The following is a 25,846-nucleotide window of genomic DNA, read 5'->3' as shown; positions in this document are numbered from 1 at the left end:
GTGCAAAGAGAGTTATTCCCAAGTCTTCGTAGGTCCACTGCAACATCAAGTCAAGGTAGTTCACAATATTTGGTATGACTTCAGAGAAAACGGAATGGCAAACTCATGATGTATTGCTTTTACATTACAACTAGGTCTTCATCAACATGCTATAAAAAAGGTTTACAGAAGCTTTTGCAGCAGGGTGGTGTGTGATGTGAGTTACATCTTAACAAAAAAATGACAGATGGGCTCATGCAGATGAGAGATTGGTGACCTGTGGTATCAATAAAAGGATACAATGAGGAGATCTTCTGCTGAATGCAAGGTCTTTAAAAGTGACATTCAAGCAAGTACCAGTAGGGAAAGTATTCCTGTGTGCAGATGGCACCAAGTCAGGCAGAGAGGTGGTCTGGCGTGGAGCGCAAATGGAGATTTCCCAACAAATCCAGTTGAAAGTAACCAATATCTGACTCTAGCGTCTAGAAAGACTAGGGGGCTAGGATTGAGAAATATAATGTCAGGCATGCCTGATGTGGGGCCCTTTAGTAGCATCATGCTGTTGGGAAATAAACTGATTTCAGTATGTGTCCGTCTTACTCTACAAGCCCAATGGACTGGTAGGCATACTGTCGATCACATGACAGGCAAAGCATCTCAAAGCATCTCGAAGCAGTAACACCCGCTGGCCTCTCTTTGGCAAAACTTCAGCCTATAGTAGTGATTACACTCGGAATGGGATGTAGAAGGAGCCCATCACTAACCAGTGCTCAGCTCAGTGGACTCCATCGCGGATAACTCTCCTGCAGCTGGTCCTGTCAGCATGGTCCTCCTGTGCTGGTCAGAAATGAAAATCCCACTCTTCTCTTCTCTCGAGCTCTCCGCCTCTCTCTCCCCCAGCCTCGGCCTCCAGTGCAATCAAATTTGGTGGACTGCGAGAGACCGCGGCGCTGGTGCAGTGTAGCAACTGGCAACCCCTCTCAGCCAATACAGACGCTGCTCCAGCAGCGCCAGGATTGGCTTAGCAGGGATACTCGCCGCCCATTAGGAGACCGAGGGCTGCAGCATTGATCAACCCTCGCTCTCCAAATGCGCAGCCACCAGCCAGAGCAAGTACTAGTGCGCATGCCTGGGCTGGTTGGAAAAATTCTCTGACCCAAACCCAACATGCCATTTGTGCTGCTGCCTGCTGTGCGGTCCACGCCACCCCCTGGCCTGCTGAGTCATGTCAGTCAGCATGACGCTGGCCGGAGTCAACCCAACCTGCTGGTTGCCCCGCCCACCCCCTTCAGACAGTCAGACTCAGAGCCGCTGAGGGAGCAGCTGAGCCTGTCTTAATGACTGCCTCGGGAGAGTCAGGCGCTGCTTGTGGGTCATCGCTCCAGCACCCTAATGCACGCACCACCACTGAACATGACCACAGCAGCGAGCCACAGGCACTGGGGCAGGAAGTCTTTAGCCTGGGTTGTTCTCCCCTCCACCTATCCCCATCGTGTGGAGAACACTGCTATGCTGACAGCTAACACCACCTTGTTAACACTTGATATTCTTTTTCAAGAATGGCTTGTGGCATAGAGGTCACCTGCATGTCGCATTAAAGTACAAACTGTGAAGCTCACCCGCGTATGGAATGGGTTTTGGAGGTGCCTGCAACCTATAAAGTGTGCGAGAGGACTATCATACTAGGGGAAGAGAGGCTGGAAACCACGCTGTCGGTGGCAGTAAATAGCCCTCCCGGTGCCTTGCTACTGGTCCTTGCATGCCACAAGCACTTGTCCATGTCTGTCCCTCAGTTTTCTCTGCTCTGTTTTGTGAACTCTTTCACAATGTTCCACCTTTCCTTTGATGTAAGCAGCATGTTCTCCCCTGTCTTTTGTGTTGGGGTTCTTACGATCTTTAGCTTGCCTGTGAACGGAAGTGGTTTGCCGTGTAACTTACAACCTGGCAGCGCCTGAACGACGAGAGAACGGAGGAGTTGTTGAAACTCTGAGAGTGGAGGGTCGGCTCATACCGCAAAGGGGGAGGGATAGGGTGACCAGATTTTCAAAACAAAAAAACTGGACAGGTCATAGACATAGAAGTAGGACTGACAGAAGTACCCAGGGCTTTAAGTTGGATGAAAAAAACAGGGTGGAGGAGGGTCTCTCAAGGGGCGTGATCGATGTAATTAAGGACGTGGCTTAAATCACATTAGGTAAAAAAATCTGTGCTTAGCATAGCGTCCTGTCTGAAAAATGTGCTGCTTCTGTCATTGTATCCAGATATATAATACAAGTAACATTACACCTACAACAAGCCAGGACAATTGTTGTTAGCTGCATAAACTAAATATGCATCAACTTTGGCTTCGTTGTACATAACATTGAAAATGCTTTAGTTCTGGGATGAAGATACTGTGAAAGAACTGTAACGAGTCTCTTTGAAGGCAGTGAAGGGTGACACTGCTACAGCAGTAAGATTATTTTTTTCACCGTGTGGGCAAAAATGGAGAGTCCAATAGAGACACATCTCAGTACCTGTGAGAAGTAAAGCAGGTGCACCGACACACTATTTAAAACCCGGGACATTTATCTGTTTAACCCGGGCACTGCGCAAAAACCAGGACATTTCTTTAATTTGGAGGAAAGTGCCGGGACATCGGGACTCTGCCCCAAAAACTGGGACCGTCCGGGGAAAACCGGGACGTCTGGTCACTCTGAGGGGGAAGCAACATTAAATAGATGGGGGGGGGGGAGAGTGGGCAAATGTTGACATGCTGTAAGGGGTCAGGAGATGGCTTATGGAAGTGCGGGGATGAAAGAAGGCTAAAAAGCGGCCCCATAAAAAGGTAAAAACTGCCTGATGCCCAGTAGCGGCCCGTGGAGGGAGTTCCGTGGGGCGGTGAGGCGGGGCAGGGTGGGGGGTAGTAAACACCGGAATAATAATAAATAAAACAAATTTCGTTGCTTGAACTGCGATGCAGCGCGCACAACAAAATTATTTCTATTTATTTCATTGTTTACTTACCTCCGTTCATCCATATTCCGGTGTTTACTACCCTCCAACCTGCTCCTTTACCGCCCCGCCTCACCGCCCCACGGAACTCCCTCCACGGGCCGCTACTGCCGATGCCTCCTTTCTTTGCCAACCATGTACACGGTTTAAAGGAGCGGCCCTGCCATGCTTGGAAAAGTATGGCAGGCAACGTACATTCCTACTTATATGAAGATGGCTAAAGGTGGAAGCGCAAGGACGGAAGAAGGATTAAAATGTGATTATTCACTTGTCTGAAGAGCGCGAGTGTAAACAAAAATTGGCCATACGGAACTGTGTGAAAGGCACCACAGAGGAAGAACTGACGCTCTGCTCAGAGTCACCTGAATTCTACATGCATACAAGAATGAACATTTAAAAAGTATGTTAATTATCGTGGCCAGAGTAACGTCGAAAGCACTGAGCAGGCAAACAAAACAAAAAAGTTCCACAAGCGCAAGGAAACAGTACTTGGACCTCGCAAGACTAATAAGAGAAGCACATGAGGAACAACAGGCTGCAGCCAATAGAAACAGAGGAAAAGCAAGTGGCAAGCATACCCGCCAAAGCAAAGTGACTTTTGGATGCAAGCCCTTTTTAAGATTTATTTTGAATGCAATAGATTTCACAAACACAGCGCAAGCGATGTGGAGTCGAAACCTAAAAACAAATGCCTTCTTAGTTGGTTATTAAATAAGATGTTCCTGCTAGGTTCTTCTCCCTCTGGGTCCTAGACACTGTCCCCAGGAAATTTTCTATGCAAAGCAACTACCACTTGCCTGCACTCAAAATAAGACAAATATAGACTGCATTAACCAGATGCACTTTGAGAGCTACTGAGTCGTGCTTCTCTTGAAACCCACCATTGATGAGTTGATAAGTGCCAGTCCTGTTTGGAGTACGGCTATATGGCAGTTGTTTTGCATAAAAACACAGCGTTGCCCTGCACAGCAGTGGGACAAGTCCCACAACAATGCACAGCTAACTTTGCCCCCTACTTGTTCTTTAAAGACTTTGCCGGTAATGCTCTTAGACTAGCTGTGGAACTTTAAAAAAAAACTGTGCAAAGCTAAGAAACGTTGATCTGTACATTTTTTCTGAGCCCTACTAATGAGCCACTGTCCTGTTTAGGTCTCGCCTAGGCAGCGCATGCGCTGTCTCATTGAGACATGCAGTATATGCTTTAGTGAGGGAGTCCCCGCCTCCGTTTTCCTATTTGTTTTTGAGTGTGTCTTTCAAAATGTCCTACTTGCTATTGGGTAAGCGTGTTTTACGTCCCTACTTTTTCCCTGTTGGGCACGCCTATGGCTATTTGCCCCTTTGAATGCATTGTTTTGGGGTTTGTTTTTTATCTGGGATCTCTTTTTTAGGTCTCACCTAGCGTTGCAGCGCATGCGCTGCTCACTTTGCAAGGCATGCAGTTTACACTATAGCAGGGAAGCTTCATGGAAGCTCCACCCACTCTCCCCCCATCTTTTTGATAGGCTTAGGTCCTAAATGCTGCCTTCCCATTGGTTCTAGCCTTGTTAGTCCCACCTTATGACGAGCATGTCGTCATTTGTGTCCTTCCATGGCTACTGGCCCTTTCACTGCACAGACTACTTTTCTCCCCCTCCCATCCCCTACCCCCCTCTCCTGCAGTCCAATGCCTTCTCGCCAGCCCACACACCACCCTACCCCGTTCCCCCCTCGTGCTCATCACCCGAACCCATTGCAGTAAATCACTTCATTTATTTCTGGTTGAAAAAGTGCGCAAGGAACGCTCCTGTAGTCTGATAGAACATCGCTGGGCATTGATAGAAAACCATAATCTAAACAAACGATTAACCAGTTGCCGCCCGACCTCTCTGAATCAGGAATACTTCAACTTAATTTCCGGTTGGAAAAGTGCGCAAGGAACGCTCCAGTAGTCTGACAGAACATCGCTGAGCATTGATGGAAAAACATAGTTTAAACAAAAGATGAACCTTTTTTCCTCACCTTATCATTGTCTTATAAGGTGTTCAAAGATGGCTACCAGTTTAACTTCCTATCACTTGTCGGCTTTCTAGCAGCATCTCACCCGCACTCCTACCCATACTTCCTGTCGGTAGGGCAAGGAGTGGAAGTGACATGCCTGCTGGATGGGACTAGGAGAGAGAGGTCGGAATCGGAGAGGAGGAGATAGCTGAGGAGGGGTAGGCATCTCGGAGACAGAAACACAACAGAGATCAGTTCACCCGAATTTGCTCTGCTCTAGTGAGTTCCGATCTAATCATGGCTTCCCAGAACATGGACCCCGCCGCTGCCACCAAGTCCGCCCCCGCCCGCAAGGGAACCGAGCCTGGGTCCAGCACCGCAAGCAGGGGCTTCATCGGCGAAAGGTAAAAGGAGCTGGGGGGGTTAGCAGTGGAAGTTTCCATCCATGGTTTTTGGTGTGGTGAGTGAGAGTCCTGTAAGTGGGGACTATGTTAAGGGCTGTAAGGAGGGGCTAGGTTGAGCTTGCCGCAGTACTTCAAATGGAAAAATAGAAGTGCAGGTACTTTATACCAGAGTACCTGCTCGTTTCTGAGAAGTGCCGGTTCTCTCCAATTAAAAGTATTGCATTTCTCTTGAGAAGTGCAGGTACACTCTCTCTCAAAATACAAAAAGTGCCGGTACTCCGTACCGGACAGTACTGGCCCATTTTAAAGCAGTGGCTGTAAGTAACGGCTGTGACTCACCCATGTCAGAGGATGTTTTATATCATACATATCTACAGTTTTTGGATGGCCGAAGAGTTTGTGTGGCGAAGTGTGAGTGATGGTTATGTAGTGGTGGGAACTTTTCGGAGTTTGCATGGACATGAGTGACTGACGAACGAGGGGATGCTTTAAAACCGTAAAGTTGCGTTGTACTCCGGGGAGCAGCGAGGCAGATTTCACCAAGAGTTACCAAAGAGGTAGAGGTCAAGAAACTGCAAAGATGTGACTGGGGAGTAGGGTGTTGGGTCATTGACTATTGTGAGGGCGGTGGGAATGTTGCACTAAACTCTCATCTGAGGTGTAGATACTCCGCAAGTTCTAGAGAAGAGGTAAATTGTATTCCAGTTTCTCAGTATTTTTTGGGGTAGGAGATGGGCTTTCTGAAAGCTGGAGATTTGTTTTTGATTGTATTTAAAGGCATTCATAAAAAGTATTACACTTTTAATTCTAAATAGGTCCTGGGCAGTTACTGCAGAATTTTGGAGCCTTTATTTCTGCCTGTTTCTAGCAGACAGCGACAGCCTGTAGAAATGATCAAAGAGTAAGTAACAGTGACTAGGACAAAGTACAAGGCGTTGCGGGGGCAGCTAGCAGCACAGGCTCACTCTTTGAAGTGTTCACTTATGACAATGGTTACTCCCCTGAGGTTGTTGATGTGGGGCGGGTCTTGGCAGCTTGATTATAAGTGTGTTTGAGTATGCAGCCCAGCTGGAGTTACTCAGTCATCTAGTTGTGGGATTATTCTGCCCCCTGTAATTTAAAGTGAAACATGGAAGCAGAATGACTCTACGTAGCAGTGTCTGGAAACCTATAAACCCCGCCAGTGGGTTCAGTGTGATGCAGAATAGGCTTTTACTAGGTTGCTAATTTCATTAGTGGAGAGATCCTCGCGCCTGGGGATAGCAACAGTGCGAGCCTTCAACGGACATCAAAGCGGGGTATGGGAGGATGCGTGTGCCTAAGGAGGAGCCACGTGTGAAAAGCCGTCTTGCCCGGTGAACGCCCGAACCGCTGCCATGGAGGCCAAACAAAACCTGCAGTTGGTCTACCAGGCCGTGCAAGCGCTGTACCACGACCGCAAACCCAGCTGGGGAGCTTCAAAAATCGGTGAGCGCTGGGGGTTGGGACCCGGGTACAAAGGTTTTAAAGGAAAGGACACTGTTCTGTAGTTTTTACGAGCATGTCACATCCCATATGTTGGCAGCGCATTGAGTTAAGGGGGAACCATGTGAAACTGGGCAAGTGTTTAGGGGCCGTTTTGGGTGTGAAGTTGCACACGTCGGCACCTTGGATAGTTTTAGTGGGGGGGTTCAGGAAGTGCGTCAGGACAGGCCCAAAAGAGCTAACTCTAGGGAAAATAAAGTTGTGGTCGCAGGAGGCTGAGGCTCTTAAGCTAATCATATTACTTTATTTTAAGATTTGAACTTGAATCGGCCAATAACTTCTGAAGGGGCGGCAGTCACAGGGCAGTGTAGGAGGAGAGTTGCATCTCTAACGAATGGTTTATTTATCCCTGTTGTTTCGTTTTTCATAGTTGGTTAGAAAGGCAGAAAGGCATCTTATAATGCCATTGATAATGGACAAAAATTGACATGATCTAGAAATCGCATACGATTATTCTTCCTAAAACATTGCGTGGTTCGAAAACCTTGAGATTCTCTGCATGACTGATTCAGAAAAGCCATATTTATTTTAGCTTCATTTAGAGTAGAGGTGGACGCAGCAAAAAATTAACAGACAGCCGAGGTCTGGATCTTAGAGCCAGTGCACGAACCGCGCCCTGACAAAATTTGCTATGTTAAATCATACAACAAACACCAGCCAGAAGCCTGACTAAACAGTACTGTGTACATATTTTGTTATATTTCATCCTATAAGTAACTGCAAATTAAATAATTGATCTAACTACACACTTAGTTGAGAAACATAGTTGATTTCTTAGATAACCACTGTTTACATTCAAGCACGTTTTAATCACTGGTCAAAGAATGTTCCACTTTTATCAGTGCATTGCAGGGTTAGAGCTATCGTACTAGAAAAGATAAGTGTGAGAAACAATTAACACACAGATCTCTGTAGTAATTGCATTAACCTACAGGTCTATTCTTGTGCCTAGAATCTGTAGTCGGTATGTCTCATATGCATTCCCCATATGCATTCCCCATCGAGCTGTCTAATTGGGATTGGAATTTGTGTCCTGCAGGATACGCAGACATTTCTGAATAAGGTGCATTCACTCACCACAGTTTTCTGAGTGGGCTAACAACAGGGTCGTATTGGGATCACAATTAGGCACTCCTTATAAAAGTGACCCAATATCTCGGATCGTGCCATGTTAAAGTACAGTAGATGTTTCAGCACCCAGGCTAATGTGCTGCATAGCTAAATGCATATAAGGTCCCAAAGGCGAGACCGATGGCATTGCAAATGCTTGTTACACTAGTCGTGACTCCAGGAAGACTTTCTGCCTTTTCAACCATTTTTCATTGGCTTTCTTCCTTTGGGTACCATATTATTGTTTGGCCCAACTGAAGTTTTAGAAGAATTACATAGTAAAATGTGTTATGTTTAAAACCTAGATTTAGAACTGAATCATTTATTCTTATAACTGTACTTTTTAATTGCTGATCCTTGAAAGCTCTTACAGAAACCTGTGACCTTGGCCCAAACTACTAATGCATGATTATAGGATAATTCAGATGCTTTGGTTTGCATCTGTGGAGTCATTATGGCATGGGTTTTTCAGAAACTCAGCCCGAGGACCTACACACATCGCTAGCTACTCTTCCACCACTTATAGTCCACTGTGTGAATTCCCAACACATGACTTTGTGGATTGATTCCTGTGGTCATAGCGTGAACAGATTAAACTGTCCCACATCAGTTTCACTATATTTGTAATGCTGTAAGACATTCCCTAGCATTGTCTACCAGTTTAGACAATACCCTCTTGAACAGCAGCCTCATGCTGTCATGTGAAGGAGTGAATGTGCATTCAAAGCCTTATGCCTTTCACCACCTTAGCTTGATGTGTCCTATCTGTAAGTCAAATTAAAGAAACTACGACCTTCAGGGTTTTGTGCTGAGAGATGACTAACATAACAAACATATCTTTGCACGTGTTTGCAGTCATTTAAAGAAACATTAGTTGAATGTTCTGAAAGCTTATACCATTGATTCGAAAATAGTTAATGTTGCATGTGGGAGTAACTGCTGTGATTTATATTTGTGTTTCATTTGATTGGCCTCTTTCCATGACAGTTAAAACGGTTGTATTTATCGGAGTTATATACCAGTCAATCCATTGTTAATTTCAGAATCACAAAATCCACGCAAACAGAAAAAAATAGTTAGATCACATTACATCAAAATAGATCAAATCAAATTAAAATAGACATATAACATGCATTCTGTTATCCATATGTGTAAAATACATAATTATTTTAATTTGTTTGTACATATTAGAATATTTCAACAAGAAATGTTGGCGAGCAATAAAACTCGGTAAGTAGGATGTTTAGCAGTTCTGGGTGGATCTATTGAGATGGGCGTGGGCTATGATATATGATGGGCAATGACAGGAGAGTACATACACTTATCATATGAACATATACATACTTTGGGTGCTGAGATATGGTTAGTTATGACCATTCTTGTAGGATCAGCTGTTCCATGAGAGACATTTTGAATGATTCAAGCCCAATGACTGAACACGTTTCAACCTCAAAATAGTTTGAGTGTATGATGGACCCCGGAAGCTGAAAGATTTGAACCCTCATCTCATGGAGCTTTGATGGCTAGGGGCCAGACTGAGCATTGTCAGGATTACTGTCAAAAAGAGATAGTTCAGAGATGAGACATTTATGGCTTTGAAGACCAGGATCAGTTGTTTTTGTAGAATCCTGCTTTCAGCTGACAACCACCCTGCTTGGTGGCCGTTCTGTGAGGTTGGAAAGTGTTCAAGATGATTGAAACGAGTTTTATTTAGTACAATTTAGAACCTTATCCTGAATGGTAAAATAACTTCGGGGATGTCCTACTTCAGTTACAGTAGCCACGTTTGCCATGAACAAGTAGGCAAATCAGTGCCTTGCTGTGTGTAAGAAGTCACTCAAGTGTAGTTTCAGTATATTTAAGAATGGAAACACTTGGCTATTGCAGCTATATTGGTAATGAGCATTTCCATGTTCATTGAAAGGTTGAAGTGTGCCCATAGATTACTGACTGAGGATCATGGGGTATCTTGGGGAAGGTATAGGTAGGAGAGGGAGGTAGGTATTAAGGTATCAGGAAAATAGATTATGTCCATTGTTGGTAGATTCAACTTGAGCGAGTTAACCATCATCAGATGGGAAAATGGAAGTAGGAAAGGAGAGAAAGATTTGAGTGTCATCTGCATAAAAATGACAGGAAATGTCGAAGGAAGTAATTCTATTGTCAGTAGAAACACGTAAAACGGATCTTTGGGAGGTCTTCAGGAAGGAACAAATAAGAACTTGTAGAGCAGCAGATATTCATTGTCTCAGGGGCTCATCAATCCTCCCGCTTCCTGCAGAGCTATAAGCTTTTTTAAAAATGCAGCAAAAGAACTGGCAAAAATAGAACCCGCTAACCAACTCAAGTAGTGCTAGAACATTCGGCTCCCAAATCCTTCTACTGCCCTGCTTACACGTTAATATGTTTTGAAATACCGCTTTTGTACATTTGAATAAAAAATAACAACTGTATATTGTTGCATGTTTTACCCATGGTGGTTTGCCCACCCTTTTATGATTTTTTTTAATGAAATCAAATAAAGGTATATTTTGACTGACACCTAAAGTCTTGGAGTATACGATGTGCACGATGACAATTCTTGTGAGGTGCCTAGAGGTGGTTTTGTATTGTTTTTTATACTCTTATTTTATATATATATAACATATTCAAATTAGAAATTGTGGGCTTCCTATGCTGTTGTGTGTACATTTAAGTATTTTTTCTTTTATAGCTAAAAATATTGTCAGGTCATTAATAATTGAGTGTTTGTTGTTAAGCTTTGCTAAGTTCTGAGTTTCTAGTTAGCAACACCTCACTGAGCCAGCCTATCCTGAGAGTCAGGCACTAAAAAGGGTACTTGTTCCCCATTTGGAGGGTCTGCAGTATGGAAGCCCAGGGACACCAGAGATAAATTGCCCGCATTGATACAAAATATTCTGATTGCCTGTGACCCGCTTCATAACAGTTTTGTCACAGCACATGTTACTCTAGGTATTGTATGTAGGAGTGTATATTAATCACTTACATCCCACACTGTACCTTTATCATAAAAAATTCATTCTTGGACAACCTGGACCTTATGCTTGGTCACCTGTTGGAACTCTAATGCTTCTATGTGCTATTGTCTTTCTGTTAATTTTGTTTTTTTGGTCTTTTTTCAATCTGGCTGTCACCTGTGGATCAGATAAATGAGATGGAAGTAAAAGAACAGTCCTCAGAAGGGTCGCTGTCTAGCCCGGTCAGCGGTAAAAATGAGCAGACCAACAACGCAGAGGATGGCGCAGATTTGAAATGTAGCAAGCGTGAGGATACCGGTTTGAAACCTGGCCTTAGGGCTCGTTGGAGTATCAGGGACAGTAAAAGGGGCTGTGAAAAGAATGGACATGATGAAGATGCTATGGAGACGGAAATTCCGGGAAGACGTAAAAGCAATATCATTAGTCGGGTTAGTGGAAGCTTTAGAAGCAATAAAGGGAAGAACCGCAGACCAAGTGATCCAAACATTCCTTTGAAGTTGGACAATGGGAAAACCACTGGATCAGGAGGAAAAATTGAAGAGGTTTGTGAAATTGGATCATCAGATTTCAAAATATATTCAGGTAAGATGTACAAATGCTGTACAACCTTTTATGCATATCAGTCAACATACCAGTTTCAATCAAGTAGATTCGCTGCAGGAGCTGCTGGCCTCAATACAGTCAAGTGATTCAATAAATTAACAACTTCAATCCAACAGGTTGACTGGGCGGTCAGCAGAGTGACAGCAGCAAGTAAGTGCATGTGTTGTTGACAGTGCTTAATTTGTAAAGACATAAGTGCAGGTGCCCAAAGATTGTCTTTGGAACCCACTGCAGATGTTGCAAAATGCCAGGGATGCCCAATATGATGCATATAATTTACAGAAACATTGTCTGACATAATGAATATTGTGTCCTAAATATCATTTACACACATATCGTCCCTTTTGGTGTAGATTACTCAAATGCTGCAATATTTATGTCGTACAAAATTCCGACATGGTACCACCCCTCGAATAACAAAGCTGCCTAGCCCTGATTTAGGACTCTTTTTTCCACCACCCCACAATTCCTGTCTTTATTTCTCTATTGCGAGATCTTTTTCATCCAAGCTTTGTGCATGTATCACTGTCTTCCTGTCGTTATATTGCTCATTTGTCCCTTTGTTACTTTTCTCTTTCTTGCTCTAGTTCAAAGTCTGATGACAAAAAAGAAGTCCTAGTGCCCAGAGTCCACTACCTGCAACCACCCCCACAAAGTTTTGGTTATTGATAGGCTGTCCCATGGTTGTGCAAAATGTATTGATACGCAAATGTAACACGTTATTTTTTACCTCCCTCATCTATCCTAATTGCGAAAGAGACGTTCTGTCACTATGCAGCACATAGTTTCACTTGTGAGCAGTCTACCTCTCTGCAGGTAAAACCATGGGCCGCACATAAGTTAATTCTGACCCCAATTTGGCTTGGTGCCCGAGTGTGGCAGACCTCATATGGCACATGTCAACTGCGGCACTATATATATTGAAATCTCTTTGCAAGGGTGGACATACACAGGATGCTCAGAAACTAATCTCCCTGCACGATTTTCAGTTTCATGGGCCATGGACGGTGGCCAAGGGTCACGAAGCAGACCGCCGCCCATGCACATGACGACAAACGTACACATGGCGTTCTGTGACGCAACTGCAAAGACAACCTCTTTAAACATGCAAGTGCCACCTGCGTCCCTGGTATATTTCATACTTGGCAATTTACACAGAATTTATTTTTGTACATTTTCCTGAACAGGCCGACAGTTTATAATATCAAGGCGTGAAACTGTATGAAATGGAAGGATTTGCCGATCCAGTGAAAAATACAATTTTGAAATCCAAAAGCAAAAACCTCCTTGAAATTTGCAACATGTAGCAGACGATGAAAAAAAAATCACACAATACTTAACATCGAGGACACCACTCTCCTGTCCTACTTTTTACACCACCTCATAACTTCCGCTGTACAGTGAGACATGTCCCAGGCGCACCATCCTATAAACGGAACTTGCCAGCAGTGCAAAGGAAAATCCATAATTACACACAGTTCCTTCCCTGAACTCTGGAGAATAAGCAGAACGTGTTTGTTCGTTCAGTCCAAAGGGCATGTTTGCTTCCAGCCCCACAGGAACATTATCATGTTGTATTTTGCATGTTTATTTTCCTTCAGCACCAAGGTTGTGTTTGCATATGCAAATCGTGTCATTTTACCGGATGCTTTTTAAAGTAGCAGCACTCGGCAAGTGAAGGCATAGCAAGGATGCTAGGGGTGACAAGGGTTTTTGTAGGTGAAATGGCTCTGTCACATCTCTGCGCCTAATGCCATTTCACTAGTGCATGATGGGGCCTGCACGCGGGAGTCCTGCGTCTGTGCTGCTGAATGCCAGCGTTACCAAACACTACAGTTGCATAGATTTGATTCCACCTCATGCCCGTCTTAACTTACTGTTGGAAAGTGGATCATTAGCAGTGGTAGATATGCATCTACCACTGGCAATAATACCACTGACATAATATAGGGCTCAGAACAAGTCTTAGAAAAATATTCCCATGCTCAACGCTTGGTAGTTTGGCTGCGAGCAGGCAGGCTAAACTTCAAAGACAGGTATGTAAAGCATTTAAAAACACAAATTCAATAAATAATTAATGCACAACACACAATAAAATCCAACACCAATTTATAAAAATAGAAAATAATTGTATCTTTAAAATGACACCAAAACGAAAAAATCGATTTAGCACTAAATAGCACATAGAAACCTAGAGCGACTATTGGGACATCTGGTCATGCTAGGCCGGGACAAAGTAAACGTTTCTGGCTGAGCAGGATGAAGCCCGTGTGGTTACCCCTCGTGGTAGGTCTCGGTCAAAGTTTTTACCTTCTGACTTTGAAACTTTTCTGGAGCTTTTCTTCCCATGGGTCCCTCGAAGCTCTCAGCCGGTCCGGATTCGGTGAAAGCTCACCGGCTTGCCTTGCGACGAGCAGACGGTCAAAACTATGGAAGTCAGACCTCTGGATCTTTCCAGCGGGATGAACTAGAGCTCCAGGCCGACTCGTGGATTAAGGTGGGCAGCTTGACTCTCAGGTTGGGTCCCAGTCACCTTTTCTACGTTCTGACTTAAAAACTTTTACAGAACTTTTTCTCCTGGGGTCCCTTGATGCTCTTCACCAGGCCAGATTCGGTGAGGGTTCGCTGGCTTGGGTTTCAACCAGCTCCCGGTCAAACTCTTTTAATCGGAACTCCGGAGCTTTTTCCCTGGATGAACCTGAAAGGTAGGCCAGCTAGCCGTTGAGGGTTGCTGGCTTGGCTGGCCAGGTCGAGTTGGTCCAAGTTGCTCCAAACCTCTTCAAACTTCTAGAACGTCTTCCTGAAGGTCCTTTGAGTGTCCCAAAGTTGTTATAAAAGCTCCAAGATGGTCCTTGAAAGTTTGAGACTTCAATTTCCACAATCTACTTGGACAAAACCCTTACAAATACACTGGTAGTACTCCAGGCTGGGGATTCTTGATGGTGATTATGCAGGTGACCTCTGTTAACCTGTAGCTTGCAAGGAGTCCACTCTTTAGCCTTTTAGAAGCAGGTTTGATCCACAGGGCTGTAGTTCCAGATTGTGCAGTAGGCGCAGTCAGTCAGAGTTCAGGGCCTGGTTGGTGCAAATCAAACTTCCAGCATGGACCCTTCTTCTTCTGTAGTTTCAAGGAGCAGACCTGAGAGGCACCTCCCCTCTAAGGTAATTATGTTATGTTATGTTATGTTATTCATTTTTGTAAAGCGTGGCTAATACCTGAGGGTGTCCTGGCGCTATAGAAAGAGAGCCATCCTGAGTCTGAGCAACGGCGTCACAGGATTATGATGTAAAGAGGCTGGTCTTAAGTGCCTTCCTGAATTCTAGATGGTTAGCTATATGTCTAAGGCATGGTGGCAGACGGTTCCAGGCCATGGTTGCTTTTGCCAGGAAGCTGCGCCCTCCCCAGTTGTTTTTTTTTACACTGGGGACTGAGGCCAACTTGGCATCACATGACCGCAAGTTTCTTCCAGGTGAGTACCATTGAAAGATCCCTCTTAGAAAGAGGGGTCCATTTTTATGTAAAGCTCTGTGCGTAATGCACAGAGCTTTAAACAGTACTCGTTTGTTTATTGGCAGCCAATGTAGTTTTTTTATCTCCGCCGAGATAGAGGCATATTTAGGAGTGCCAGATATTAATCTTGCCGCAGCATTTTGCAGTATCTGTAATTTTTTCTGGAGTCCCTCCTGAATGGTAAGATAAAGACTGTTGCAGTAGTCTAGTTTAGATAGGGCCAAGGCAGAAATGACCATCCTTTGCAACTCTTTGGGGAGAAGGGGCAGTATCTTTTTGCATGATCTCAGGATAAACGATGTAGAGGAAATAACTGCATTGACCTGCTCCTTAAACAGTAATTTGTTGTCAATAATAATACCCAGGTTCTTGACTTTTCTACAAGGTATAGGGAGAGGGCCCAGAGCGTCTTGCCACCAGGTAGGAGTCCAGAAACTTGGATCATTTCCAAACAAGACCACCTCAGTTTTGTTAGAGTTCAACTTGAGGCAGTTTTGGGTCATCCATCTGCCAACTGCCATCATACACTCTTTAAAATCCTCTGCTATGTTCGATAATCCTCCCGGTAGAATAGAGACCACAATCTGAGTATCGTCGGCGTAGGAGGTAAGGTTGAATCCAAAGGATTCTACCAAGGGTGCAAGATTTTTAACATACACATTAAAGAGCGTGGGACTGATGGAAGATCCCTGTGGGACCCCACATGGTAAGGAGAAGGCCTTGGCAGTAAAGTCTCCCAACGTGACAGCCTGAATTCCGTCTGCTAGGAAGGACTTAATCAACCTCCAGGCTTTCCCCTTGACCCCAATATCATGTAACCGGTCCATCAATAAGCCATGATGGACCGTGTCAAAGGCTGCAGACAGATCCAACATGATCATTGCAGCTTTTCCTCCCTGATCTAAGGTAGTTCTAATTTCTTCAGTTGATTTAATTAACGCAGATTCGGTGCTATGTCCCGCTCTAAAGCCATACTGTGCGGGATCTAATAGCTGGGCATCTTCCAGGAGTCTGCTGAGTTGTGAATTCATAAGTTTTTCAATTATCTTGGCCGGGAGAGGAAGCCTAGATATTGGTCTGAAGTTGTTTGGGTCCATGTGGTACAGCTGTGGTTTCTTTAGTAGCGGAAGGATGGATACTGATTTCCAAATCATGGGGAAATATCCCTTAATGAATATACTGTTAATGATAGATGTAAGGATTTCAGCGACTGGACCTGAAGCTAGCTTAAGTACGGATAAGGGGCAAGGATCCATAGGGGAACCAGATCTAGTTGTCTCCAAGAGTTTAAGAACCTCGAAGGTGGAAATGGGTGTAAAATTATGTAGCGCCTCCTTGGTGTTAGTAGAACAGTGTGGATCTACTGACCCTGATGCAGTCGTACCATTATCTAAGTGGGTAAAAGTAGAGAAGATATTATCCACTTTTTCAAAGAAAAAGTTAGCTATTTTGTTGCACAGTTCTTGGCTGGCTTCTATCGGGGGAATGATGGGGTCAGCGAGGGTTTTAACTGTTTTAAATAGTTCTTTGGTTGAATTTCCAGCTTCTTTGATTTTTGAGGCGTAAAAATCTTGTTTGGTTCTGAGCAGATGTTGTTTATAGTGGGACAAACAAGTCTTGTACAGATTTTTGTCCTGTATATCATAGTTACTTCGCCATAATCTTTCTAATCGTTTGCAATCACGTTTATGTTCTCTTAGCTCTTGCGTGTACCATGGGGACGACGGTCGAACTCTAAAATTGTGACGTATTTTCCTAGGAGCCAATTCCGTACATACAGAGTCCAGCCACCTGGAATAGTTCAAATCTTCAGGAATACTGGGAAAAGATTTTGCCAGACGATTAGTTAAGTCGTCTGCGTTCACTTTTTTCCAGGAGCGATACTCCTTGTGGTTAGTCGTGGTTTTCTTAGCACCATGCATAGGGGGTGAAACTAAGATTGTTATTGCTTTATGATCGGACCAGGTCTGCCTCAAGTTTCACTAAAAGTTACATGTGTATTATTAGTAAAAATGCCATCCAAAGTATGACCAGCTTTATGGGTGGGTCCCATAACTCGTTGTGTTAGCTCTATCGTCTTTAGTAGATCAATGAGTTTATAGGTATCCGGGTCCTCTACGGCTTCTAGATGGAAATTAAAATCTCCTAGGAGCGAGTAAAAGCTCGATCCCAGTTCATTTTCCACCCAAGTGCTAGCTTGTGCTAAGAACCCTGCTTTGGGGCCAGGAGGCCTGTATAAGAGAGTACCTTTACACGTGTATTGATATGAAAGGCGAAAGCAAAAATCTAAAGCCTTGCAGTCTGGGTTAGAAGAGCGATTGAACGTGGCTTTTAAGGAGTCTTGATAGATTATAGCTAGTCCCCCATTCCTCTTGTTGAGTCTGATCTGGGTGTAGCAAATATACCCAGGGGGTGTAGCTTTGACAATATCAGGCCCGGAGGCCTCATCTGTCCATGACTCCGTTATAAAGGCTATCTTGATTCCTTCATTTTCGATGAGGTTGGCACACTCCGTACTATGTTTTACTAGTGATCTAGCGTTTAGTAGGAGACATTTGACATTGTTACTTAGTCCTATCCTAGTTTTAAAGTTTCTATTGTTGGTCAGCTTGTGTCCAAGTAACTGCATAGTTATACCACAGTTAGTGCATGTAGGGCTATCTAAAATAGGTAATATGTCGGGAATGATACATCTACACCGGCAGATGTTATCCCCAAAATTTAAACCATGCAATGACTCACTTGAGTAGATCAAACGTCTCGTTGGATCTGGGGAGGAACGGACAGGGGTTCTGGCACGGGGCGCGGGCCGGGTGCGGACGGGCGCAGACGGGCTTGCCTTAGGCGCCTTCGGCGCGCTGGCATCGGTTTAAGTAGGTGTGTCCTAAAAAGCCTAGAGCGCCGACCAAAGTACCTGCAAGATGGCAGCCTTGCTCTCGCGTCAGCTGGTACAAGTGCAACGGTGGGGGAACAATGTGCAAAGTGGCAAAGCTTTACAAGTTTAAAACTAGCCCAATTTGCAAAAGGGGTACACTTTTTTTAGCAATATGGTTTACTAATGGGGGCCAATTTTATTTTTGGGGCCCAGGTCAATATTTTGTCCCAGTGTGACCTTGCCAAATAGCACAGACATAGGTTTCCAATGGATGCCTTTAGACCTCTTTCTGGTTTCTTCACATCAGCTGTGAGTAGGTCATCAAGTACTGGTTTTTATTTGGCAATTTTGCTCTTTCAGCAATGATTAAACCAAAGCTACAAGTAGCAAAATGCAAAGTAAAACTGAGGGCTTAAAGACGCTCTTACTCCTTATGCAGAACAACCATAGAGCTATGATTTCACAGCAAGAACATGCACAAAAAGCGCACATGTTGAACATCCATGTGAAAGTGTGCTCTTTTTCAGGGACAATTATGGTACAACACTTACCCTTCAGGAAGTGGGCTACAATTACTGCTGCCTCTAGGTGATCATGCCCTCTTGATCAGATTGCTTGAAGGAGCAAACCAATCATCATAGCCAGATTAATCATGGAGAACAAACTGCTTATCTCCTTTTCATAGCTGCACTATCATATGCAACAACTTCAGCAACTTCTACCCAACAATATATTTAATTCTGTGACTTTGGTATCCTTTTTAGGTGACGGCCTACCAAACAGGTCAGCTGTCTGTTTTTCTCAGACATCTTGGAGACATTCTGAAAGCTGACCTAAGAATGCATTCTGCCCATTGCTCACCATTGGCTTTGTGGTTTGCAACTCACATTTGCTTGCTTTCTATTTACTGGCTTTATTTGTTTTAGGCTGTCCAGTATGTCTTTGTCCCTTCTGTGGAGCATACCGTGTTTACTGTACTCTTCCACAAGTGCTCCCTTTCTGTAAACAGGCCTTTAAATGGTGTTCTTGTCTTGTCACATTTGCTGTGCATTCAAAGACAGAGGCCAAATGTTGGGCTTTGTCTTCCGAGGGAGCTTGGTGTTTACCATTTGGCTTGACTTAGAAACTATTTCAAACTTGATTTCTTTGGTCTGTATCTTCTGAGCAGGGCTGGACTGGGAAAGCGAACCAGCGCTGGCAATTACGTCGGATCGGGCCGGGGGGTTTTAGGGAGTGGGAGGTTGGTGGGAAACACTGCTGCTGCTGTGCTTTTGTTACAGGTGGATGATATTGCAGCACTGCTGAATTAAACGTCCCCCAGTAACAAAAACGTCCCGTAACCAGTCCAAAACCAGCCCCACATTTCCGGACCACCGGGAAAACACCCGCTGCCAGCTACGGCCAGTCCGGCCCTGCTTCTGAGGGCTGCTTAATTTGATCATTGTGTGAGCCGTACCTGATGAGATGCTCCCTAGAGAGTGACATTAGTGAGCTACAAAAAAGCTTTGCATAACATAACTTAACATAGGCTGCTGGGCTGCATTGCGCTATTTTCAATAAGTGTAACCCATGTGTGAATTATTACATGCGCAGTTCACTACTTTACTGGTCATGGTTTATCAGTGTTGTACTAAAGCATAAGTAGTACACACTATCATGAGTGTGTTGTTATTCTTGTTTTAAATCAATTGTGTAGGTACATGGATTTGTGATTTTCACCTGTTTCTTTCCATTGGGTACAGCACCCACACATAGGGTAAGGTAATTTGAAGCATTTCGTTTTTATAGTAGACAGTTTCTTATAAAACCTGAACTTTTCAGGTGGAGCTTAGATGCAAATGTAAATGTAAAAAAATATATTGCCAAGTCAAGGCTGTGTGAATGTTCATCTAATTTGCGTTTTATTTCCTTGTCCTCGCCTGGGACACTCCCAGTTACTTCTCAGAACTGGGCGAATCTATGCGTGTGTTAATTATACATGAGTGTGGAGTTCGTGTAATATCTACAGTGGTGATGTCATTGCACCCTGAATGTTCTGTTAGCTCCTGGGTGATAGAATGTTCATGCTTGAAGCATAACATCATTCCCTGGAAGCTGTTGTTGATGAGCAGTATTAAATTCATCTTCTCTTCAATCTGGCTGTGATTATGGTCACTTCAATTGGCGACGCGTTTGGGATCTACTGCTCATCTTCATACCCATGTGTGCGGAGTTATTCAAGTTGTCATTTGTCTCTACAATTTTCTTTTTTTGTGAAAAATAATCGATTCCAGCTTTAAAATTCAAAAGGACTTGTCTGAATTGCCATTATCTTCATACTGCCGATGGGACACTCGGTCTCGGCTAACAGTTACATCATTTGAAGTCAGTTTCACCTCTTCATTTCTCCACAGAACGTCAAGGCCGTTGCCAGTAACGAGTGGTCAAGAAGTGAGGTATTTGCTGACTGAATGTATTTGAAAACGAGTGCGAGGGTATTCGTCCCTGCATACATTGGAGGCCGATTTTGGTTACCTGTGGTGCGCTCAATCGCACTAGTGTTTTCAATGTGACTTTGATTTGTGCCATTAGAAAATATTTGGCCACTGGGACACTGATGAACAAGTGCGAACTGTGATTTTTGATGCAACATCTAGAGGAGTCCGACTTCGTTAACAAGCTCAAAATTTAAAATTGTTGGCTGTGTGGTTATTTTGACAGTTGCGCTTCACATTTTAAATTGAAATTGGCTCGTGTACTCACCGTCTTCAACGAGTCGCGCGGAGCCTGTCGTCAATCTTTCATTCTTTGTTGCTGTTTGTTGACGTTGTGCAGCAGGAACGCGCCGTGAGCCACACGGCATGCGTCTTCTGTGCATCTTGTCATTGTCCTGAAATCGTATCCAAGTGTTTGCTTTCACGAGTCAGTCAAAGATTACAGCCCCCATCATCCTATTCCAAGAAAGCACTTTCTATGAAGTTAAGTCCCCATCGCTGCAATTTTGAGGCATTTCAAGAATATTGTTGGTCCTTTAATTTTTATATTTGGCAAAACATCAGCGCATGAATAGTTATTTCGTCGTGGTCAAGGTACTGTCTCTACAATCCTCACGTCATATGTTTTTTTCAGCACAACCTTTGGATTGATCATTTTTTCGCTGACTTTCCTTAGCTGTAGCTCAGCGCCATCTTGTGGATGTTCATTTAAGTTGACTTAACTCTATGTTAAATTACAAATTTGAAATAGCATCTCATGTCTATTACATGTGCAAATTCACACATTATTTTTATTAACGGCAAACCTGACAATAGTTAAGTCTTGTATTTAACAGAGAATACAATAATATTAGTTTTGTTTTGGTGAAGGAAAAGGAGAAAACTTATACTGTTAGTGGTATTTCTAAGTTGTTGTGTAGCTTGCTTCTTCCAGCGGACTTATCATGCAGAATGTACAAGCACCTTCTCCTTTTCTACAGCTTCCAGGAGACCCACCAGTAGAGTGGAAAGTATGGTACAGGGCATTTATGAAGTACTTAGGAGCCATTGGGGGTCTTAGATTCAGTGCTGAACGTAAAAGATTCATTCTTGAACATCATTTGGGTTTTGAGGGTCAAGCTGTACTTGAACATTTACCCTTACCAGAACTAGCTGAGGGTGTCGAACCGCTTAACGAGTTTGACCAAGCTATTCAAATGTTAGAAAAACAATTTGATGTGGAAAACAGTTTGGTAGTAGCCAGGCATAAGTTTTTCACGAGGGAACAACAAACCTCTGAGAGTATTGTGTCATATGTTGCGTCTCTACGTATATTGGCTTCTGAATGTGAGTTTGAGAATTTTACGTCTCAACTCATCAGAGATCAAATTGTAGTACGATGTAGAGATAAAAAAGTACAACATAAGTTATTAACTTTAAAAAATCCATCACTTGAGGAAACGGTGTCCATCGTTAAAAGCATCGAGTTATCACATTTGTCTTCCAATGAGCTCAGATCAGACAAATCCACCGTTGGTGTTGTAAATGAAGGGAAAAATGGTGCAGATAAGAATAGTGTCTCTGAGAGAAATAGTAGTGAGAAAAACAGTAATGAAATTAAAGGGAAATTGCCTGCGGTAAGACAGGATAAGAAACAGTTCTATTTACAAAAGAAAAATGTGTGTTCAAAGTGTGGTTATTCTTCACATTTTCCTAATTCACGAGTTTGCCCTGCTCGTAACGCTTTGTGTAGAAATTGTGGTAAACAAGGTCATTTAACAAAGGTGTGTATTTCCAGGAGGAATATCAACGTAGTGTGGGAAGAGAGTGACAAATTGGGGAGCAATACAGAAGTTGTAAGTTCCATGAGTGACTTAATGTTAGTAGTTAAGGATGATTGTGAGGAGTGTGCAGACCCGATTGTTGACATAATAGTGGATGGAAAGATTTTGAAACTACTCGCTGATTCAGGAGCACGCATGACGATGATCACCGAAGAGTTGTTCGAATCTGTATGGGGTGATAGACATCTTGAACCTCCTGACAGAAGTCATGTGTCTTATGAAGGAAGGAAGATTCAACTAAAAGGTTTTTTTGAAAGCACTTTAGTGTTCAAAGGAAAATCTATCACTGGAAAGATATATGTTGCTATCAAAGGATTAAATATCCTGGGGTGGTACCACCAAGGGTTGTTTGGCATGACTCTTAGGCCAGGCACTAAGGAACCAGTATCCATTGTTAATGAGTCCACATGTTATGACGAACTTTCCAACTGGGGAAGCAAATTCCCAAAAGTTTTTTCTGAATCACTAGGGTTAATCAAGGGCTTTAAACATCTTATCAAGGTAAAAGATGGAGCTATTCCTTGCAAACACAAACTGCGTTACGTACCTTTGAGTGTTAGGGATGATTTATCCAAAGAGTTAGAAAAGATGTGTGAGTCAGGTGTGATTGAGCCAATTGAGTCATCTCTTTGGTTAAGTCCCTTGGTCGTCGCGCGGGAAAAAAATGGGAATCTCAGAGTCTGTATTGACTTACGCAGTCTTAATAGGAATATTTGGATGGATTCACACCCACTACCCCGCATTGATGACATAGTGTCAAAGTTTCAAGGCTTCAAATGGTTTTCGAAGATAGATCTATCTTCGGCATACCATCAAGTGGAATTGAATGCGTCATCTAAACATTTGACTGCTTTTGTTTCTCCATCCAGAACTTTCCAATTTAAACGGATGCCTTTTGGATTAGCTTCCGCAGCTTCCGTATTCCAACGTGTGCTGGAAAAAGTTCTGATGGGGGTGCAGAATACAGTTGTTTTTCAAGATGACATCCTAGTAGCAGGAGTTTGCAGGTCATCGCATGATAGAAGCTTGACTGAAGTGTTAGACAGACTACAAGAAAAGGGGATTGTAGGTAATTTGAGCAAATATGTTTTTGGGGTACAGTCCATTGATTATCTAGGGTACCGTATTTCAGGCGAGGGCATTCTTCCCAGAGTTGGTTTGATCGAAGCAATTGTTAAAGTTCCTTCTCCCAGGTCCAAAGAACAAGTTTCATCTTTTCTTGGTATGTGTGAATTTTATTCTAAATTTATTTCAAATTTTTCAGCTAAGACTGCTCATTTACGTGAGCTTATGAAGAGAGGAACTGTCTTCCTTTGGGATCATAAGTGTCAAACAGATTTTGACAAAATTAAGAATGAACTGAGTCGCTGTAACATATTGACTCCTTATGATCCTGCTCTAGAATCCATTGTGTCAGTGGACGCTAGTCTGGATGGTCTAGGTGGCATGTTGACCCATATGAAAGTTGGGATGGAGCACACTGTTGGATTTATCTCTAGATCATTACGTCCCAGTGAGAAAAACTATTCTGTAATCGAAAGAGAACTTCTTGCTTGTTGTTGGGCTGTTGAGAGGTTTAAAGGTTTTCTTTGGGGTAGATCTTTTAAGCTGCTGACTGATCACAAACCTCTTATTCCCATTCTTAATGGTGTTCTCGTGAAAGATCACACGCCCAGGATTGCGAGATTGAGCTCTAAACTTCTTCAGTACAATTTTACAGTGGAACATATTCCTGGAGGAAAAAACATTAGACCTGATTTTCTCTCCAGATTGCCGTTGCCTGTGGTGCAGGAGGTATGTGTTGCAGAAGAAGATGAGGAATGCTTAATTGCAAGTATCGATGTTTGTAAGGAGGGGTGTTTCAAGGAGGATGAATGGTTTGATGCTTTACATTCAGATTCTGTTCTAAAGGAGGTTAAGAGGTGTATCATTCAGGGTTGGCCAAAGGAAAAACATTTAGATAGTGAACTACAACCTTTCGCTAAAGTGGCTGATGAACTTTCTCTAGAAGAAGGTGAGATGATTTTACGTGGCGATAAATTTGTACCCCCAGTTAGTTTGAGAGATCCCATAATTATGGCTGGACATGAAGGACATTTGGGGCAAACGTGTACCAAGCGCAGAATTCGTTCTATTTATTGGTGGCCTTCAATGGATCGTCATATAGAGAGTATGGTTGAAAATTGTTTTACATGTTGTTCCAGTGACAAAGTCATCAAGACTGTCATTCCTCCCAAGGTAAAAGTTGACCTACCATCTGGGCCTTGGATGAAACTGGCTTTGGATTTTATTGGCCCGTTCAATGCTTTACCTAACATGTATAAATTTGCTTTGGTTATTGCTGACTATTACAGCAAGTGGTGGGAAGTGTGTTTTATGACTGAACCTAATACAAGTGAAGTTATTAAGTTCTTAGGAAGTCTTTTTGCAAGGGAAGGTTTTCCTAAAGAATTAGTGTCGGACAATGGAGTACAATTTGTCTCCAAGGAAATGTCTGGTTTCTTAAATCAATCTGGCATTTTCCATAGGCGTGTGGCCCTCTATCACCCACAGGGAAATGGTTTTATTGAGCGCATGAATCGTATTTTGGTTGATTGTGTGCAATGGGCTGTTTCTGGCAATATTGATATATGGGTAGCGGTTCAGAGTATGTTGTGGGCTCATCAGACTACACCGGGTACTGAGTTTGGGAAAAGTCCTTTTGAGTTACTGAGAGGGAGAGTTGCAACGTTTAGCATGTGTCCAGCTTGGATGAGGCAGTGGGGACTATCGTCAAGATCAGTTTTGTCACCCTCTGTTGAGAGTGTTGAGGGGAATGTGCTTTCACAGGTACACAATAAAAGCTATGCTGAGGAAAACATTTCTCATCTTTCTGGAGAAATTTCTCATAAAGATGAGTGGTCTCACAATATCAAGGTGGGGGATTGGGTTAAGATAAAGATCCCACATAATGTACCCAAGGGTCTTTCTAAATTCAGTCAACCCGTGTGCGTAGATTTGGTTTCGCGTTATGCTGTGAGAGTCAATGGTAAGAATCGGTGGAATGTATCTAGAATCTATAGAATCCCTGATAGGGTTGCAAATCAAATGGGCTTAAATGATAACTTTGTTCCTCCTTTCAATAGTTCTTCTGTTGAGGGTGGGAAGATTGGATTGAGCGGGAAAAGTTTGTCCTGTAATGGTTCATCACAAGAAAGGTTTTCTTCCTCGATAAGGAGGAGCACTCGCAGAAGAACTGTCCCCAAACGTATGGATTTGTAAAATGTTACAGTAATTCTAATTTGGATTAAGTTTGTGGTCTGTATTCTTAGTGCCTTTTCTTGTTATTCATTTTTTATTGTATGTATTTTAATTAATATGTTCTTGTTTCTTTTTCTTGATTATTTTATCATTATGTTTCTGTAAAGAAGGGAGATATTGTAATATCTACAGTGGTGATGTCATTGCACCCTGAATGTTCTGTTAGCTCCTGGGTGATAGAATGTTCATGCTTGAAGCATAACATAATTCCCTGGAAGCTGTTGTTGATGAGCAGTATTAAATTCATCTTCTCCTCAATCTGGCTGTGATTGT

General features: G+C 43.2%; 1 protein-coding gene across 5 annotated transcripts in view; it reads left to right on the top strand.

Annotated features, from left to right (window-relative positions):
• Nucleotides 1-25,846, top strand: part of EXOC3L4 (exocyst complex component 3 like 4) — a 486,275-nt gene that overhangs the window by 47,456 nt on the left and 412,973 nt on the right. For all 5 annotated transcript variants that reach the window (XM_085626317.1, XM_085626315.1, XM_085626318.1 and 2 more), the window contains one exon: nt 11,155-11,569. In XM_085626317.1, the coding sequence (XP_085482443.1) occupies nt 11,164-11,569 (406 nt within the window). In that variant the 5' untranslated portion in view covers nt 11,155-11,163. The remainder of the gene's footprint in view (nt 1-11,154; nt 11,570-25,846) is intronic.

This window comes from Triturus cristatus, chromosome 9 (genome assembly GCF_964204655.1).
Source record: "Triturus cristatus chromosome 9, aTriCri1.1, whole genome shotgun sequence".
Taxonomy (NCBI): domain Eukaryota; kingdom Metazoa; phylum Chordata; class Amphibia; order Caudata; family Salamandridae; genus Triturus; species Triturus cristatus.
Note: the sequence above shows the minus strand (reverse complement) of the source record. Positions and strands in the feature narration are given on the sequence as shown.